General features: G+C 40.4%; 2 protein-coding genes across 3 annotated transcripts in view; both read left to right on the forward strand.

The window, feature by feature from the left end:
- Positions 1–18,750, forward strand: part of LOC119767372 (sideroflexin-2) — a 200,272-nt gene extending 181,522 nt beyond the window's left edge. For both annotated transcript variants that reach the window (XM_038255842.1, XM_038255843.1), the window contains exons 5-6: positions 2,047–2,186; positions 18,543–18,750. In XM_038255842.1, the coding sequence (XP_038111770.1) occupies positions 2,047–2,186; positions 18,543–18,696 (294 nt within the window). In that variant the 3' untranslated portion in view covers positions 18,697–18,750. The remainder of the gene's footprint in view (positions 1–2,046; positions 2,187–18,542) is intronic.
- LOC119767374 lies at positions 5,288–8,059 on the forward strand. Its single transcript, XM_038255844.1, has 2 exons — positions 5,288–5,547; positions 5,600–8,059. The coding sequence occupies exons 1-2, from the start codon at positions 5,476–5,478 to the stop codon at positions 6,011–6,013; spliced, it is 486 nt and encodes a 161-aa protein (XP_038111772.1). The 5' UTR covers positions 5,288–5,475; the 3' UTR covers positions 6,014–8,059.
- Positions 18,751–20,723: the final 1,973 nt, after the last annotated feature.

Raw genomic sequence — 20,723 nt, forward strand, 5'->3', positions numbered from 1 at the left:
ACATTATTTCAATTGTTTGAGCGAATCAATTTTCAACAGTTGATAATTTTGGATTTACGGCTTATTTGCGAGCGCGGGTAACGAGCGTAGCGAGAGAAGAAAACGAAAGAGCGCGCCAGGCAGATTATTATTACTCTGCTTTGCACGCTCTCTCGTTTCTCTTCTCTCGCTATGCTCGTTACCTGCACTCGTTGCAGGCTGGCGCAGGCAAAAACAGTCTGAAGTGAAACGTTCGTGCGGCTGGTCGTTGTTTACGTTTTGTGCGCAGGTATGATTTTCAAACAAATCATTTGATTTACCAGATACTTTGTTTATATTTTTCTTGTTGATCATTTCAGCGCCGTGGAGTACTTGAAACAACGGAACAGCTGGTGCTGGAGGATTCGATCGGCAATCGAAAGAGATCTTGGCGGCAGCCGACCGACAAAACAAAATCGAAGCGAACGCACGATTGGCATTAATCAAGGAAATCATTTGAATCATCAGATAAGTACACATATTTGAATGTTACATTCTACTCGATACTTTGTGATTTTTTTTCTTATTTTTTCAGGTTTGGACGACTTCGGCAGTATGATCGGCAATCAACTAGAATTAAAGCCGAAAAAGTTCCAATATTATTGTTGTGAACCATCCGTCAAAAAGTGAACAATTCTGTAAAAAATAGGTAGGTAAAAAATATAAGAAAAACTTTTAAAAACTATTTCAAAACTATTTATCAAAAAGTAGTAAACTTTAATTTACCTTTTGAAAACTATTTCTCAAATAGTGAAACTGGGAAAAATGTAGGATAAACCTTAAATAACCATATGAAAACTATTTCCAAAATAGTAGCGCTCGGTAAAATTAGCAAGAAAATCCCTTAAAAACCATTTACGAACCATTTCTAAAATAGTAGCAGCAAGGTTAAAAATTGTGCGAACAACCTTAAAATACCATTTAAAAACCTTTTCTGAAATAGTAAAAACCGGAAGAAAAACGTCGCTTTTTCGCGAAAATTAACTTTATTTTTACCATTACACAAATGGTAATTTGACGAAACGTTGTTCGGGGATTTTTAAGGTTACCGTTGCTAACCACCCTCAATTCAGATGGTCGAACTTTATGATAAATGGTAGGGTACCATTTCCGATATGGTATTTTTAAGGTTTTCCTACGATTTTTCAAATAGTGGTTACGATCTCTGAAATGGTGAGTAAACCATTTAACAAAAAGTATTTTTAAGGTTCTCGTTTATGCGGGTGCTCTTCCGCCATTGTTTCCAAGGTCGTCACAACCGTCGCGTAAGCCGTCGACCTCATCGTCAGTAACAAATGGCACACGACGTCGAGGTCGTCCATCTTGGATCCGGTCCCCTTAAGCGCACGGACGCCGGCGTTTCTCCAGTCCCTTCAACTTGGCCTCGCGCCGGGCCTCGTCATCCCCCCGGACCGGAGTCAGGGCGGGGTCCTGCTCCAACTCCCGTTCGATACACTCCATCAACTCATGCTCATCAAGCAGCGTGAGCATCCGGATCTTCCACGAAAGGTAGTTAAATCCGTTCAACAATGGCACTCGCGTCTCGAACTTTTCCGAGTCCATCACGACGAACCGATTTTCCCAATTTACAATCCAGCACTCGCGCACTCTGGGCCCATAACGTAATGGGAATGGGATTTCGGCCAGAGGTAAATAAAACGGAAAACACGCAGTTTTACAGAGCGAAAAGAAAAACGATGTTTATTGAGCGAGCGATACTTTTTGGAATGAGCGATCTGTCAAATCTGTCAACCTAGCGGAAATGCAACCCAGGGGTGCGCAAAAGCCTAAAAACTACCCGTTACTGAAACTGCACCTCAACAGTTTCCGTGCATGCTCGACTAAGGCCAATTTAATATGTCGATTAATAGCTCAACTGAAATGTTGTCATCGACGCATGCCAACTTAGTAGGTTTACTGGTCGGTCGTTTTAGAAGACACCCGATTTCGTTGGCTGATTGCTCAGATTGAGAATTGTCAAACTTTTACAGGGCCGTTTATTAATAATAAACTATTTTTTTGTTCTAGGTCGTTTTGTCTCGAATTGTTATGTGTGCTCCAGGAATGCTAGTTTTACCCATGATAATGGAATCTCTGGAAAAATTTAAGGCATTTCGACGAATCTCATATCTTCATGGCCCATTTCAAGTTGTAGCTGTTGGATGTTTGTAAGTATTACTACACGCAAAACCGCCAATGCGAATTTTATGAGCATTGGTACCCGAATTTTGAACATCGAATGGTCAACATCGATCATGCACATCCGATGTTCAAAGCGCGATGCCCATTCGATGTTCATCTTCCTTTTTTAGAAATTTGACAGTTCATTTGATTGTGTGCGTGTCGCCGCGCGCAGCTTTTGGCTGTTTTCACTATTCGCCACTGGCGGCGCCACCATACATTGCCGCTACTAGGCTAGTACCGCTTTTCGCCACTAGATGGATTTATTCCTCCAGGCGCAAACCAAATATGAACGAAAAATATGAATTAAAACGAATTATTTTTATTGCTTCAACACGATAAATAAAACTAAGCTATACATTGGATATTGAAATTACGCTTTACTTAGTTTTATTTATCATGTTGAAGCAATAAAAAATATGTTTTGATTAATATTCCTCCTAAGAAGAATATGGGATTAAAAAGCAAGCAGTTTTTTTGTTTTATTACATACTTTAACAGGAAATATAACGTTGTTGCATTGATTCTAGTTGGTAGGTTTTCTAACTCTAAATTATTGTGTATTATTGTGTGATCAAATTACAAACACCACAAGGCCAAATCTCACTTCTTTACCACTTCTGTTTCTCCTCTTCTTGGCTCCGACCACTCCGTCCTTCTTCGCGATCTTCTTTTCCTTCTTGTCCCCGGTAACAGCCTTCTTACCGGTCTCGGACTTCTTTCTTGGTCTCGTCGCGCTTCTTGGTGGCTTCGGTCACCTTGTCGGCAGCCTTGACAATGGCCTTGTTTTTCTCCTTCTTGGAACCGACTGAGCTGCGCTATTCAGTTATCAACGGTCCGGTCCGGCGGCAGATACGCTCCGACGGGGCAGGACCAGCACCTTCATATACTCGGACGCGACTCAACGCAACGCTTCTTGATGGCCAGACGAGATCCCTTGCGCTCCAGCATCACCGGCGTGATAAGACGATGGATCTTGTGCTTTTGGACTTCTTCTTGCCGATCTTCTCCGGGTGCGGGTGCACTCCTACAAACTGACGCACGGCTTCCTCCTTGCGGATGTTATTCGCACGCTTCGGTCCGAGACGGCGCGGCATGGTCGTATCCGTTAGTCCGGGAATGTCCTTCTCGACCTCCCTCAGGATGTTCAGGTTCCGGTCCACGATACAACAGCGAGTCAACGTTGCAGCCAGGGGCGCCGACTAGTCCAAAATGTTGGGGGGGCACGGTTGTTTTCCGAAATCGATAGGTTAGAAATAAAAATAATACAGGGAAACCTCTTTTTACACGGTGGCGATACGCTTTTTGTTTCGTAGATTTCTCTTAAACCAATATAACAATATTTTTGAAAGCTTCAAAAAGCGTTTTGTAGATCTGAACTTACAACCTACAAATTGCTTTTGAAAGATTGCAAAGATGTTGCGTCGTTCCAGAGAAATTTACAAATTAGAAAAACGTAACGCATCGCATAAAAAGAGGTGTATAAACAATCCAAGGGTTAAAAAAACTCAAAATGTTAAGTAATCAAAAGCAGAAATTTAAACAATCAGAAATTTAGAAATAACAATAAAATTCAATGTTTCAAAAAATCGAAAATTTCAAAATTGTGATACATCTATTATGTCGTTCAGTTAGCAAAGGTAGAATACTCATCCAGGAGTTTGTGCTTTAACTCATTGGTCGGAGTGAGGGCTAAGATGCACAATCACGTTGATGAAGGCGTTGCTGCAATTGCCTACGCTGGAACACGCATCAATGTAAACATTAATTCCGGCCATCGGCCGTCGGCGTGCACCATAACTACCCCGTGATGTTCTGGACATGTCAAACTTGCCGTAAGTGTCTCTCCAAGGCGGCGATTTTAGCGCCCTCAGCTCCCGGATTTGCGTTGAAGTCGATGGACTCAATCATTAGAGCTGAGCAACGCAATTGATCTACAAAAAAAAACAAACACCCAAACAGTTATTCTGGAACTTCCAGAAATCTAATACAAAAGAACCAATGGATAAGATCAGCTGTTCGATCGGAGTTCCTAGCGAGCAACGGCCCCGGAAAGCTAGTTGACCACTTGATCGTGCAGCGCATGGTCACCGGAGTGGCCAGAATCTTCAGATTATCATGTTAACGACATGGTTAGCTACACGGCCCTTTTCCGCTGAGATTTCCGATTAGTTTTGCACCAGCTGCTGGATCTCGAACACCCGGCAACGGGCCGCGTCCAGCCGCACCTTCGCGCTGGGACATGTGGTCAATCATAATGGTTAGATGACGCACCTGCTATCCGGCCGGATGTTGCACATTCAGCCATCCGGGAAACCGAAATATTTCTGCAATAAGAACGCCTGTAACCAACCTGACAAAAACAAAACCGACCAAAACAAACTTGATTGCAAGAGATTTTCGATGCCCCCCTTTGTGCGGATGTCACAGTCTTCTACGACGGAATGGTGGTAGATGGACTAAATTGGCCAAAATCTGGAACAACTCCGGTAAACTAAAAAAACCTAAAAAAAACACGCCACACGCACGAGCACGATCAGCACAATCCAAAAACTCACAACAGATTTAATTAATTACCTGTATAAAAACCAGGGTGGCGCTAGTGGTACTCGCTGCAAAGGGAGTTACCCTTTTGAAAGGGTAAAGCCAGTGAGGTGAAGTCAAAGGGTGGTTTTCACCCTTTTAAAAGGATAAAGTGTACCCTTTTGCAAAGGGTAATCCTCGAATACCGTTTAAAAGGATACTTTCAACCCTTTGAACCGGTAACTTTAGTTTTGAGTGTATTGTTGAGTGATTATAAAACAGTTCATTTACCAGTAAGAAAAAAGTCATGCTGTGCTTGAACATCCTCCTACTTTGTAGATGTAAACAAAGTGGGATCATTAAAAAATCACGTTTATTAAATAAAATTATTAAACAAAATTTATTAAATAATCCATTGTTTAATGCTCAAATTGGTATCCGGGCAAAGTGTTGCTGTATTTTCATGACAAATTGTCACGGGGTTGGGCACAAGGTTGATCCGTAGCGCATTGGATTTACTTCCGTAAATATTCCGTAAATATCGTAAATATATATAAATATTATTCACCTGCACGATATTCGGCACAACATTTTGTTCAGTGTGGATAATGACAGTTAAGAACTGTCACTTGTTTGTTTCCTTCGTTTACAAACTGTCACCGCTCCAATATTTTTCGAGCATGAGGTATTTTTTTTCATTTGCGGAACCGATCCTCGCAACAACCTTCCCCGCAATCCTCCAGTAATCTGTGCATGAAGCCCAGTGCGGATCTGCGCTCCGACCCAGAAATTGTTGACAAGACCATCGACTGCCTCGGACTTGGGGTGAGTAATCCTCCGATCTTTTGCTTCATTTCTAATCGTTCCGCCTTTGCAGATTTCACCGGAAGTCGATCCGAAGGTGCGGATTTGCGCCGGCTGTGCCGAACGCGTCGACGCGCAGCACGCCTTCCGGACGCGAGACCTGCACTGCAACAGTTACGTCGAGAACGGGCTGGAGGACAATGAAGACGAGGAAATGTGCCGGTTCTGCTTGAAGGCGGATGGCGGGGCGGCGTTGGTCGAGATGATTCCGGGCGGCGGCGGGAGCGTGGCGGATGAGCTGCAAACGGTGCGGGATTGTTTAGGGGTTGAGATCAACAGCTGGGACACGGTGACGAAGATTTGCAGGGATTGTGTGGGCGGTGTTGGCTGGATTACGGGAGGAATTTTCGCCGACGGCCGTGCCGGTGAAGCTGGAGGATTTGACGGATTCGTACAGCATTGGCAGCGAGAATGGGGAAGGGGGTGAAGGTTTTGAGTCGGACAGTTCGACGGCGGATAACGGGGAGAAGCGTGGGAAAAGCGGAAGGTCGCGGCACGGTCGCTACCGTGGATTGGAAGTGACCACGAGGATCGTAACTTTGACGTGCTGGATGAAACGGACGAGGCGGTTGAGGTGGTTTTTGAGGAATATCCGTTCGATCTTCGGTTGGTCTTGTCGGACGGGAGTTCGCTGTGGCTGTGTTCAGTGCAAGCTGCGAGATTGTCGCGTGAAGCTGAAGATTGATGCGAAGGGAATGTTGGCCACCTTCGGGGGATCAATCGACAAGCACAACCACATGAACGAGCTGGACAAGCTGATGGAGTGTCCGGAGGGGAAAGGGGTGGTTCAGTTTGACGGTAAGAAATTGACCACGCGTTGAGGCTACTCGGCATTCGGGATGGTTCGCTGGGGCAATTCGTACGAATCAGCGGACGACGTCGCGAGTTGCGATTGAAAAGAGGGCCGATCAAGAAGGTTACGTGAGTAACGGGACTCAAACGTCCAAGTCTAAATGTTAGGACGGAGCGGAGGATGGAGTTTAAGCGAAGGTGAGGGCCAATAATGTGGATATTTACAAAATCCTCCAGCAGAAGGATCCCGCGCGCATCTTTAAGGTGCTTCGGCACATGGTCAGACAAATGACAAATTCGGCAAATAAAAACCGTATGCAACGCAACGCGTTGTCTCATAATTATTGTTTTTTTTATCATATTTAGCAATACAAAAAAAATAAAGCTGAAACCACAAATAAAAAGAAAATCCAAGAAACTTCAATGTTCGTCTCTCATTGAACTCCAGGTGACCAAATTAGGCCAAACATGCATATGCAACAGCTTGATGCGTCTGCAGCGTAGACGCGTGCAGGAAGTAATCGCCGGCGACTTTTCCATGGCTTGTGCAAACGCGTCCCGGACGAGCTTGGCAATGTATCCGATGAACATCTGCACCAGTTGTTCAGGATCTTGGATATGTCCTTGTGCGTCATCGGCAGCACAACGGCCTCAATTAGTTTCTGGATTTGCTTGTCCAACCCGCCAAAGTCCGAGTAGTGCTCGGTGGGCCGTTCGTCCACCTCCATCGCCTTGACGCGCGCGTCGTACTCGGCCGAAAGTGTTTCCAGGATGAGGTACGACGTACGAGTCCTTGTTCACTCTCATCGTCCGGCTTGAGCTTCTCCGGAACAACCAGGCAACGAGCAAAAAGTACGTCTGTCGTGTCGTCCGTCGTGTCGTAGTCTTGATCACGGGGCGCTTGCCCTTCCGTTGGTAGTCCAACACCACCACCGCACGGTCGTCTTCCGTCTCCTGCGGGTCCACGTTCAGCGGCTCGATCGGTTTCTACTGATCTTGGTATCCCGTCCCGATAACTCCTCGGGCGTGCCTTGCAATCCAAAAAATGTGGCCGGAGAACAGCAAAATCAAGGGATTTTTTTTTTGTTTGTATACAATCAGCAGTGCGTGCGTTTGCGATGACAGCTGTAAAAACACTGAAATAAAATTCATAGAGGAATCGTGTATACACGTGAATATGGATGCACATACGGATCAACTTATGAAATATATGCAATATATTTGGAGTGACCACCTCGTGCAAATTGTACAAAGAAAAGATTTATTTTCGATCGTATTGGGGTTTCCAGATTGGATTTTGGAGTAATTTCAATGAATGCTAGAAATCTGTTAAATTTGGTTCGATTTTTTTTGTGGAGGTCAAATATGGGTAAAATATGATTAGTTAGAGTCCCCAAAGCATATTCATAAGAAGTTTGAGTGATATCAACATGAATGCACAGAATTTCTGTGACTTTATTGAACAAATACCCCATAAAATTGAAAAATAATCTTCAAAAAAAAAGTTGCTCTAGACCCCCCGACGAAATATTTCGGTATACCTACCCCGCAAAATGTCGAGAAAGACCCCTTCTTTCACGGTGCCAAATATCAGACATACCGAATTTTATATCATTAGTTTGTTCTTTAAAACACTCCGTGTTTATCACCCTCATCAAGCACGATAGTGAAAAAAAGTTTATTTACCTGTTTCTTTCCCTTTTGCTTAAATTTTCTTAGCGCCGTCTGAGCGATTCTCTCGCTGGATTGTATGTTCCAGGTTACGGGGAATTCTACGTGGGAATATTATCCAGCAGGATCGCCAATGTGGAAATCCACTTCCCAGCGAGAGAATCACCCAGAACGGCGACTCTTTAGAATCGAGCTTCTTGCTCGGAACACTGACAGAAGCTGAATGACGCGCTCTACGTAGCTGTCATTCTGCCGAGGAGGATTTTCGGTATAACATTATGCCGACAAGCACGCTATAACAGCGTGTAACCTAGAGACCCTAAATAGACAGACTGGCCAGAAAAGTTGCATCCAACATATGCATACTACACAGGGACATGTTTGATGAGCATTACCTATACATCCGGAAGGACAGTTTGCACCAGTTCTGGAAGGACCGTCTGTACGAAAAGGAGCGTCGTACTCGGTGTACTTCCAGAGGTTGGAGCGAGATCCGACGAACCTGATCAAAACTATCTACCTGGAATACCGAAGAAGTCACCGGTGAGTATTGAGAATGGGTTCAGTGTCTAGCAAATTTTATTTACTTTTAAACTCTTCTAGCAACTCCCGCCCTCAAACGCTCATCTCGCGACGGCGCAGCTTCGGCCGGATGAACTTTGACGGCGAGTTGTCAACATCTCACTATGGGCCATCCCCATACAAACAGGCGGCCAAATTATATTTTTGCTTTTTAAATGTGTTTTCATACAAATTTAGGTAATTGTATGGTATTGAAATGGTATACGTCGATTTATATGACTTTTCATGTTTTTCAATAGTTGAATGTTTATAATAAATAGTCTTTTCATACATTTGCAAGTACAACAGAATTGCGTATATATAGTATTGCGAGTTTATATTATTAAATTATGGATAAGCTAATACATCCCCACTTTAAGAACACAACCCGCCCCCTCTTTTTCCCCCTCCCCTCCCCCCCTGAAGGGTAGCCAACAAAATTTTGTTAAGCGTAATAAATTCATTTTAAGTCAAATATTTATTATATACTGCTGTGTGTTTCTTTTTGTGAGTCCATGCCATATAATTTGAGACCCCCCACCCTTACGGGCATAAATTGCGAAATTTTTAACTGTTAAATCAAATAACAGATTTTTTTTTCAGAATATTTATTCTGAAATAAGGCCGTTGCAAATATTTTTTGAAGTTTATGTCCCTCGACTCTGACCAAAGTCGAAGTGTGGCAAAAAAATAAAAAAAAGTATAAAAATTGAAATTACGAGCCATGATTTTAACATTAAATGTTGAGTTTTCAAACAGCCGTAAGAGCCACCGTGACCTCCGACACTTAATTCCATTTTCTCCAAATTGTAACTAAATTTCATTTATTTTTTGTTGGGGGCACTTGAAAGACGTGTAGATGAACAATCTAAAGCATTTTTGATATCGATTTTTCGTAAAAATGTCGAATATCGATGCAAAAAGGCTTTTTTACCATTGGCTCTTAAGTCTTTTTGAAAACTAATCCGAGAAATGTTGAAATCATAATGAAAAAAGTGTTTTAAATTGCATTATACACCTGTCCAGTTGTTTTGCCATCATTAGTTTCCAAAATATCCATAAATTGACGAAAATTTTATTTTTTGCGAATTTTTTTTTGCGTTGTTGTACATTGGAATTTCATAAAAATTCAAAACATGTTTAAACAAGCCCAAACATGCTAAATATGATTATCAGAGCAGAAAAATGCATTTTAGATTGTTTTCAGTTGATTAGACTTCCATTTCCATGGAAATTTTGGAGTTTTTTGAAAACATATTTTTTGTGGTTTGGTTGAGCGTTTTAGCAGAATGCATTACTATGAATACAAAGAGACGAGTTGTTCCTTTTAATTCCGCTATATATTTTTAATATCTTGACAGATACGTATTTCGTCTACTACTTGCAGACTTCATCAATGTTCTGTTCTTGACTATTTTTTTTTGCCCCCTGATTTTTCAGACCAATTTTGAAGGGGGGGGGGTGGGGGGGGGGCGTCATAAACTTTGAAAAATATTTGCATCGGCCTAAAACGATAAAATACAAAACATATTCATACTGAGATTATCCATTCTCCAGTTTTGCTTGAGAAACTTCGGTACGAATACTTTATTTTTACTATGGTACTCAATTTTGAATGTAGGCAACAGAAAATTCCAATAAAGTCATTTCGAACTTCATGGAACCAGGTATTGATTTTTTGAAGCGACGATGCCCACGAAGTAGGTAGCAAAGCAAGTGGCCATAAATAGGCATGCAAAACAATCTTAGAATAAGATTAAATACCATAGGACCCATCAGAACCGGTCCCACCGATCTCCGGTTGCCACATCCGGAACCGCATCAGAAAACAGTGTTAACCAGTCATGCGACGTATCAAACATCTTGATTTTGGATGGGGACATTATACACTCCTCTTTCAAAAATATGAAGTTTGATATGTCGCAAGAATGGTTTTAGGAATTTGCCAAATATGATCTTCGGATGTGGCGACCGGAGAACCTGGAAACCGGTCAAGGAGGCAAAAATACATCTTAAAAATACTCTCCATCCAAAATCAAGAAGTTTGATACGTCGCACAACTAGTTTATGCTGTTTCCTACTGCGGTTCCGGATGTGGCCACCGCAGATCGGTGGAACCGGTTCCGATGGATCCTATGGTCTTTAATATTATTCTAAGAAAGTTTTGCATGACTATTCATGGTAGAAAAAAGCGTATCAGTTCACAATTGGATAAATCTGACACTTTTTTTTTCCAAAAATCCGGATCTTCCGGTGGCCTGTACTCCGGCTACCGGTCCGTGCAGTGCGTTTTTTCATCGGATTATTGTTCCTAGTACAAAAACGAAGCTTTTGGTGTATAGCAATCAATGGTTTGCGCGAAATCATGTTGCGGTAATTTTTTAGGCCCTTTTTCCAACTGTGCAATGCCAAACTGTGCAAACTGGTAATTTCAAACTTGATTTGTTGCAGTTGAGTCTTTTTACCGGACGGACGCGTTTTTTAATTCGCTCTACACCTTATTTTTATTTACCTTCACTGACCCAGTCCACAAACGTAAACGTAAACATATTTATTTTTTGTCGCGCGTCGCGTGTGCACTTATTAACAAACGTAAGCAAAATGCAGTGCTATGTGCCGACGTGCTCTTCACCCTTCGACCAACAATACCTCTGGAACTGTTCGGGCATTTGTAATTGAAAATTTCACGCAGCCTGTATTGGGGTCAAGCGTGGCTCCGAAGACGACTTGCAACTACATGTACTTCCTATACAGTATGTAAAAAAAGTATTTACACCCCTTGGGCACTATGCACATTTTGTGATGAAACATGTAAAAAATTTAAAGTTTGACAGGAACCTAGTACTACGTTTTGTTCAGAAACTCATGCCAAACATTTTGCTAAAAAAAGCTCATGAAAAGATGATTTCTATAAAAAGTTATATAACAAATACTATTACGAAAATAAAAAAGGTGCAAAAAAGTTTGTACACCTTTCGAAAAATTAACATAAATAATGTTATTTGTTGACAAATCACCATAAATCCAGTCTCCCAACTCCAAATAGGCATCCTTGACTGATTAAAAAATAATTTGGATTGAATATAAAGTTTACTAACTACTTAGTATAAAAGTTTATATAACTCTGGAAATTCTATATAAAACTTATCTAAACTTAATTTTGCAAACTTTTAATTCAACTAAATGTCAATATATTACCATAGAATTGCTAAATAAACATTTTGGAGTGGGTATAACACCGTTTTGGGGTATTTGTATCGATAGAATAGATTTTTCGTTGGAATTTCGTACCAACCCGGAATTACGTCGTAGGAAAATCCGCCGGCATCCGAACCGGTCCACGATTCACAAGTCAACCTATGTGGAATCGGAAAGGGCATAAAATTTCCGATCTTTTGATACCCATACATCTAGGTTTTCTATAAAACCTACGTTTTTAAATACCTGGGCAAAAGTAAGTTTGATCCACGAGAACAAAAATTACGAAATTCCATACATTTTTGGCAGGTTGCTCAAACGAAACCATAACAACGTTTTTGCTTAGGTATTTAAAAACGTGGGTTTTATAGAAAACCTGGATGTATGGGTATCAAAAGATCGGAAATTTTATGCCCTTTCTGATGCCACATAGGTTGACTTGTGAATTGAGGACCGGTTCAGATGCCGGCGGATTTTCCGACGACGTAATTCCGGGTTGGTACGAAATTCCAACGAAAAATCTATTCTATCGATACAAATACCCCAAAACGGTGTTATACCCACTCCAAAATGTTTATTTAGCAATTCTATGGTAATATATTGACATTTAGTTGAATTAAAAGTTTGCAAAATTAAGTTTAGATAAGTTTTATATAGAATTTCCAGAGTTATATAAACTTTTATACTAAGTAGTTAGTAAACTTTATATTCAATCCAAATTATTTTTTAATCAGTCAAGGATGCCTATTTGGAGTTGGGAGACTGGATTTATGGTGATTTGTCAACAAATAACATTATTTATGTTAATTTTTCGAAAGGTGTACAAACTTTTTGCACCTTTTTATTTTCGTAATAGTATTTGTTATATAACTTTTATAGAAATCATCTTTTCATGAGCTTTTTTTAGCAAAATGTTTGGCATGAGTTTCTGAACAAAACGTAGTACTAGGTTCCTGTCAAACTTTAAATTTTTTACATGTTTCATCACAAAATGTGCATAGTGCCCAAGGGGTGTAAATACTTTTTTTACATACTGTATGCAGCCTTTGTCGAAATAACCTACATATGGAAATCGACATTAGAAAAATAATGCAGCATCATTTAGAAGGCAGTCATATGATCTTGACTCACATCAAGACCAATGACAAGACAAACCAAGAAGCCCTTAATGAACTGCATAATAAAATCATAGGCCTGCAGGAAGAAATTAAGAAATCTGCAGAAATCGCAAGTCGAATACTTTCGGCAGTATTAACACAGGCACCGGCAATGGACTTCCCCTTAAACGAAGTCAGAAAAGCATTTGAAGACACCACCTCGGACCAGAATAAAAAACTCGCTGAATCATTCTGCCGTATCCAGGAAATTACGTCATCCCACCGGGATGACATAATTAAAACAATTGCCTCAGCAGAAAAATGCCCCTCGGACATAATTTTAGCAGTCCACGATGAAGTGAGGGCCCTCACTTCATCCATCAAAAAAACTGCAAGACAATGAAATTGAAGTCCGGCAAAAATCACTGGCAGAAGAATTAAACGAACAAACCGTACTGGAAATCGAATCTGGCTGGCGACTTATCGGCAGCAAAAAATTTTGGAAGCCAGACTGGACCGACTTCGACGCCAGGCAGCGGACTCGCCGTCTTCAGGAAAAGGAAGCCGAAAAAGCACGTCGCCGCAACCGAAAACATCGTCAACAAATTCAGCACCAGCAACAACAACAATCACAACAACACCATCAGCAACCCCGGCAACAGCAACACCTGCAGCAACAACAATCACATCAACATCTTCGTCGGCAACAGCACCAGACCAACTGCAACTCTGACGCAGGCCGAAACCCAAGTACGTCACATTTTAACTTAAAGGACAATCAATTCGACCAGGACAACGCAAGTAGCAGCAACTTTTTCACTCATTCGTCAACCAAATTGTCCGACAAGGAACTTCTAGACCAGGCAAGGGTCGAATTTTCTGGCCAACCTCCTACTACATCGAATTCAAACTTCATCAACTTCCGAAAAGGGGAAACCATCAACCCCTACCGGAAGGAAAAAACGCCAATCGTCCCACCTCTAAACGCCACCACGCCGCAGCCAGCAAAAACGTCATCACAAACTCCTGAAGTAACAGACAGTATGTTCTGTCTGGACCCAATGAAGCCGCCCATAGTACGCCTAACTGAACAGTCTGCAGTCGGCGATGGCCGTTTCCTGCTGGCCAGACTCCGCGGAATTAAAGTCTATGACAATCTCAGACTATACTTGGCGCATATCTGAAGGACCAAAAACCTGGACGTCTGCATAGACGGAAACCTACTAACAACTAGAAGACTTCAATACCTGCAGCATTGCCAACACCTGCCGACATCGTCGAATTTTTACAAGCATTGACGCCTTCTAACACGGAAGAAGAAATGACACCCTCGCAAGAGGCAGTAAGTACTATTAATAATTTAAGTATGTCTCCAAAAATTTCTTCAACGGAACAACAGAAGGCGAATGAAATTCTAATTTATTGTCAGAATTTCAATCGCATGAAAAGCCCAGGCAAAATGAAGGAAATTTCTTTAAACATTCTCTCACATTCTTTCGACATTATTCTTGGAACTGAAACTAACTGAAAGCGTCCACCCTGAAGAAATTTTTGGAAACAATTATTTTGTATTCCTAGGCAATAGAAATTTAAATCTCAGTCAGAAAAAGTCAGGAGGCGGCGTCCTCTTAGCCATAAATGCCAGACTTAATCCAAAAGAAATTGTAACTGAAAAACATTTTCAATTTGAACAAGTCTGGGCCAAAGCCACTATTGCAGGCCAAGTACACATTTTTGCATCAGTATACTTTCCGCCGGACCATGCAAATAAACAGTCGTATGAACTATTCTTTAAAACAGTAGAAATCATAACATCAAAATGGAACCGGAAGTAAAACTTCACATTTATGGCGACTTTAATCAAAGCAAAGTCGAATTTATATCTGACCAAGAAAATGAAGCAATTCTTCTCCCAGTCATTGGGGAAAATGAAACTTTGCATTTTCTCTTTGACAATATTGCAATTTATGGACTTTTCCAAATCAATCATGTAAAAAACCAAAGAAATTCATTTTTAGACCTTTTATTCACTAACTGTATTGAAGACTTTCATGTACAAGAATCTGTAACCCCCCTTTGGAAGAATGAAGTCTTCCATACAGCAATTGAATATTCTATTTATGTCCATAAAAACACTTTGCCCATTGACTGGGAATATGAAGAAGTCCTGGAATACAATAAAACAAACTTTGTAGAAGCCAAACGTAAACTACTTGCAATTGACTGGCAAAATTTATTTAATAATGAAGGAAATGTCGACGAATTAGTAGGAAAATTCTATACGGAAATTAACACTATAACATCTGAAACCGTACCTACTAGAAGAAGACGACGTAATAACACAGGCAATAAATACCCAGTGTGGTTCACTCCACAACTAAGAAATTTAAAAATAGAAAACAAAAAGCCTACAAACTATACAGAAACAATACAAATGACACAAATCTTCTGAATTATCTGAATATTTCCGACCATTTTTTTTCGGCACTCAATTCTGCCAACGAAGAATATAATAGTAAAGTCGAATCGGAAGTCAAATCATGCCCGAAAAATTTCTTTAATTACGTAAAATCCAAATCCAAAAGTAGTAACTTCCCATCACAAATGCAACTGGACGAAAATGTAGGCAGTAACTCAAAAGAAATTTGCAATTTTTTTTCAAAATTCTCACCTCATTTTCCGAAGAAGACCGCGACCGCGACTACTTTTCATATATACCGGAATTTCCAAATGACGTCACAGTCAATTCTTTGTCAGAAACGGAAGTACGCCAGGCATTGAAGGACTTAGACTCATCAAAAGGACCAGGACCCGACGGAATAGCACCTGCATTCCTAAAGAACCTTGCAGAAGAATTGACATATCCACTGCATCATCTTTTCAACATGTCAATAAATACTGGAAAATTCCCACAAACATAGAAAAAGTCTTTTTTGGTGCTTATTTTCAAGTCAGGCTCAAAATCAGACATACGTAATTATCGCGGAATTGCCCTTTTGTCTTGCATTCCAAAACTTTTCGAATCTATTATAAATGAAAAAATCTTTCAGCAAGTAAAAAACCGCATTACATGTAAACAGAACGGCTTTTTTAAAGGCCGCTCTACTAGCACCAACCTTTTAGAATTTGTAAATTTTACACTGAATGCAATGCATAATCGCAATTTCGTAGAAGCAATTTACACAGACTTTAGTAAGGCATTTGACAGAATCGACATACCATTATTAATCTTCAAGCTGCAGAAAATTGGAATTCAACCGAATCTTTTGGAATGGCTTAAGTCATATTTGACTAAGCGCGAACAAATTGTTCGCTTCCAAAATGTACTATCGGAATCAATTCACGTCACCTCTGGGGTTCCGCAAGGATCCCATCTAGGACCTCTTCTTTTCATCTTGTATGTAAACGACATTTCCTTCATTCTTAAAAAAATTAACGTACTTGTATATGCAGACGACATGAAATTGTATATGGAAATAGGAAATGCCAATGACAGTCATGTATTCCAAAACGAAATTAATCTTTTCTACACATGGTGTAGTAAAAGCCTACTCCAATTGAATGTAAAGAAATGTAATTCCATTGCCTTCAGCAGAAAACATGAAACACCAAACATAACAGTATTATTAGGAAACCAACCAGTAGAAAAATGCAAAGTAGTACGTGATCTAGGTGTCATCCTAGACTCACAACTAACTTTTGTAGAACACTATAACACAATAATAAACAAGGCAAAAAGTACATTAGGCTTTATAAAGCGCTTTGCATTCAACTTCCAGGACCCGTATACTATTAAATTACTCTATATAACGTATGTTGGAATACTGTAGTATCGTCTGGAATCCATACTATGCCGTACACCAAGCACGTATTGAATCTGTCCAAAAACAATTCTTACTGTACGCACTACGTAAACTTAACTGGACTGCATTTCCTCTCCCATCGTATGAAGCACGCTGCATGCTCATAAACATACAATCATTACAAGAACGTCGTAAATTTGCCATGCTCTCTTTCATCAACGACATTATTTCTCAACGCATACAGTCAGCAGCATTATTTTCAGTAATACGCAATAGTATTCATGAACCAAGCCGTACTCTTAGACATTCACAACTTTTTAGAATAACTGCATACACGACAAATTATTTAAAAAATTCGCCATTAAATCAAATGATGCGCTTTTATAATGAAAATTCACAGTACATACATTTCGACATGTCTAACCCGGAACTACGAAAAAATCTGTACAATAGAAATAATATCTAGTATGTAAGAAAATTGTAAGTAGTTTACATAAGCTTGACGAATAAACAATAAACAATTATTGAAATTTGGTGAATTCCAATCCAGTTTCATTTTGATAACACTTATTTTTAATCTTGTTATTTTTCAGAAGCTTCAAGAACTTCAAGCACAGGCCGTTTATCAATGACAAATGCATTCGATGTGGTGAAGAATATCACTAAGAACAGTTGCATATGGATCATTTCCGTTTTTTTCACTAACTTCAACTGCTGCACTGAAAATGGTATGAAAATACCAAATTTTGGTATTACTTGTGCAAATACCAGCGACCAAAATGTGCTCTTGGTTGCCCAGTAATAGATGGCCACAGGAATACCAAAATACCAAAATTTGATTTTCCAAGGGAAAAAAAAGCAAAGCAATCCACTTTAACGACCCCCCGGTCTTTTGTGGGCTCTGTTGCAAGTTTCTGCTCATTTATAGGCGTCCGAAGGTTATGTGTGGTGAATCACTCAAAACCTCTTTTACGCTAATGGACCGACGTTTTACTTCCCCATCCGATAGAAGGCGTGGTCAGGCAAATCTCGTCTCGAAAAATGCCACCGGGTCCGTCTGGGATTGAACCCAGGCCATACTGGGGTGAGAGGCTACCACGCTAACCACTAACCACCGGACCCGGCTATCTCAACCCCATTGTTCGTTGATTTCCGAACACGCTTTTGACAGCTTTCAGTCGTTCCAATTAGCGAAATTGGATTCACTTATACGAATTCAGTTCCATTTTAATCAGCGAATCCGTTTTGTATATTAAAAGGTTAGTTAGTTACTGGTGCCGTGTTCTTTCTCTCTGCGTCCCGCCTGTCCCTCCTCCCAACCGCAGTTACAACAGATAGATTCCTCTGTTACCGTTTTCGCAATTTCCGGTTCTGGTGCTAGCGGATTTGCCGTTGCGAAAGTGACCAAAAAGTGACCATCTTTATCTTAACTTTTGAGGTTCCCGGTTTCTACGGGAAAACCGCAACCGCAGGGATAGCGGTAGTGTTGGAATTTCTGGTTTTCTTAACTTCTTCCAGTACGCTTTTCGCTCGGTAGTGGCAGAGGAGATTGCGTTTTTGACTGGCTCGATGAATTAAATGGGTGAGGGCTATCAGTTCTTCAAACGACGTAGTCTTCGCCGCGCGGTTTTCACGGGTTTCGAGGATAAATTTTCTAATTTTTTCTGGGCACCCTACTGTGAATTTACGAAACCGCAAGGTTAAAGAGGGCCACATTATAAGGTGTTACGTCGATTCCGTTCCGTTAGGACCCAACTTTTGTACAAATACTCTTTATCTTTTTGTTTATTCGTGTGCAGTAGAGTGTTTATCTTACATAACATATTCTTTTCAGCCTCACAGTCATGGTACCTACTGCCTGTGCCCTCTTTCCGCAAACGGCTTCTTTGGATACGAAAACAATGAAGATATTTGAACCTCAATTTTATGAAGATCTTAGGAAATATGAAAATATTCCGCAGAAAATCTATTTTAATAAAGGGCTATAGAAATAAAATTTCAAGTCATGGAGATGTAATTTAAAATAAAGTGGTAAATGTGGACCTATTGCTTTTTTTTCCTCCAAATCGCTTCGTTAGGAGACTGAATTTTGCCATAACGCACCAGGACAGAAAGGAAGCGTTGATGCTCTCGTGTTTAAGGGGTCAAGGGAAAATCTCTACGGTGTCTCTAAATAAGTTTCGCTTTTAGTTGGACGGTTTTTGCAGAAAGTAACCCAGAGTGAGCAGTGCGAAGAAAAGTTATTTTATTTTTGGCTCCATAAGGTTTGCTGGTAGCGTGGGATGTACCGGTGATGTACCACAAAGTTGAACAAAAAATCAAGCACTCAGTGGTAACTCAGTGTTACTCTGTGGTTCGCTCTAAGCAAGCATTGAGAACATTGGTATAATATCACACAGTAAATTGTTTTGTAGAATCAGCCTTTACAAGGTTTGATTCAACAAATTATGTTGTAGACGAGGGCAGGGCCGTATCTAAGGGGGGAGTTGCGGGTGTTCAACACCCCCCATGGAAAAAATGGCTTACATCCCTAACGCCCCGAAGGGCCACCATTTTATATGATTATCAAAAATTTTTAGACACCCAAGGAAAAACTTCACTCTCACTAGATATCATCATAAAAATATTAGCAAAAACTTTTGATCATTGACGCCAAGTGAAAAACTCAACACTCACTAAGTACGCCCTAATAAAAACATTAAAAAACTTTGATCGTTGACGCCCAGATAACTCAACTCTTACTAAATACGCCCAAATAAAAATTAAGAAAAAACATTGTTCGTTGACGCTGAAAAAAAATCCACTTTCACTATATACGCCCTTATAAAAATTAATTGAAAAAAAAAATTATCGTTGACGTCAAAAAAAAACTAAACTTCGCATCGCATCGTGCTATCTGTGCTCTTAATGCTGAGAAGATAGTACAAAAGAGCACAGAGGCATCAAAATACTACACTGAAATATAAAAAAATAAGAAGAAATTCCTTTATTCTAGGAATTTTGCCCCTTTCCTTATTTAGTAATTTTGCTACCTTCTTCGCAAGAAGTAGCCAAATTCCTAAATTTGACAGCATGCTTTGCCAGCTTAAATTGACTGGTGGCGCCAACTACACTGAAAATAAAAAGAAGTAATCCAATTCTGCCAGAGAAGTCACCCAATTCCTAAATTTCCATTGTGGTCATTCCACTCCCATTATAATCCTCTTGACAGGCCCGTAGCCAGGGGGGTGGGCTTCGGGCTGAAGCCCCCCTCCCCCCGAAATTTTTGGAAGACATATGTGAGAGAGGGAAGAAGAAGAAAAAAAGAAGAAAATTTCGTCAGATCCAATTGTCCACCCAGAAGCCCTCGCGGAACCGGTGCCGGATGTTCCGGTGGGGCCATTCCACTCCCATTATAATCCTCTTGAACTGCATTTAAAAAATCATGAAGTTTGATTGGTCCCATGCCGTATTAGAACTATCAGATCCAATTGTCCGCCCCTCACCCTCACAAATTTTGTATGTCCGCTAAGAAGCCCCCGCGGATCCGTTGCCAGATGTTCCGTTGTGGTCATTCCAATCTGGTGATGAGATAGAAATTTGGTGTCAAAGGGACTTTTATGTAAAATTAGACGCCCGATTTGATGGCGTACTCAGAATTCCGAAAAAATGTATTTTTCATCGAAAAAAACACTAAAAAAGTTTTAAAAATTCTCCCATTTTCCGATACTCGACTGTATAAAATTTTTGAACATGTCTTTTAATGGGAAATTTAATGTACTTTTCGAATCTACATTGACCCAGAGGGGTCATTTTTTCATTTAGAACAAAAATTTTCATTTTAAAATTTCGTGTTTTTTCAAACTTTGCAGGGTTATTTTTTAGAGCGTAGCATTGTTCTACAAAGTTGTAGAGCAGACAATTACAAAAATTTTGATATATAGACATAAGGGGTTTGCTTATACACATCACGAGTTATCGCGATTTTACGAAAAAAAAGTTTTGAAAGAGTTGGTCGTCGTCGATCATGGCCGTT

Source organism: Culex quinquefasciatus, chromosome 2 (genome assembly GCF_015732765.1).
Source record: "Culex quinquefasciatus strain JHB chromosome 2, VPISU_Cqui_1.0_pri_paternal, whole genome shotgun sequence".
Taxonomy (NCBI): domain Eukaryota; kingdom Metazoa; phylum Arthropoda; class Insecta; order Diptera; family Culicidae; genus Culex; species Culex quinquefasciatus.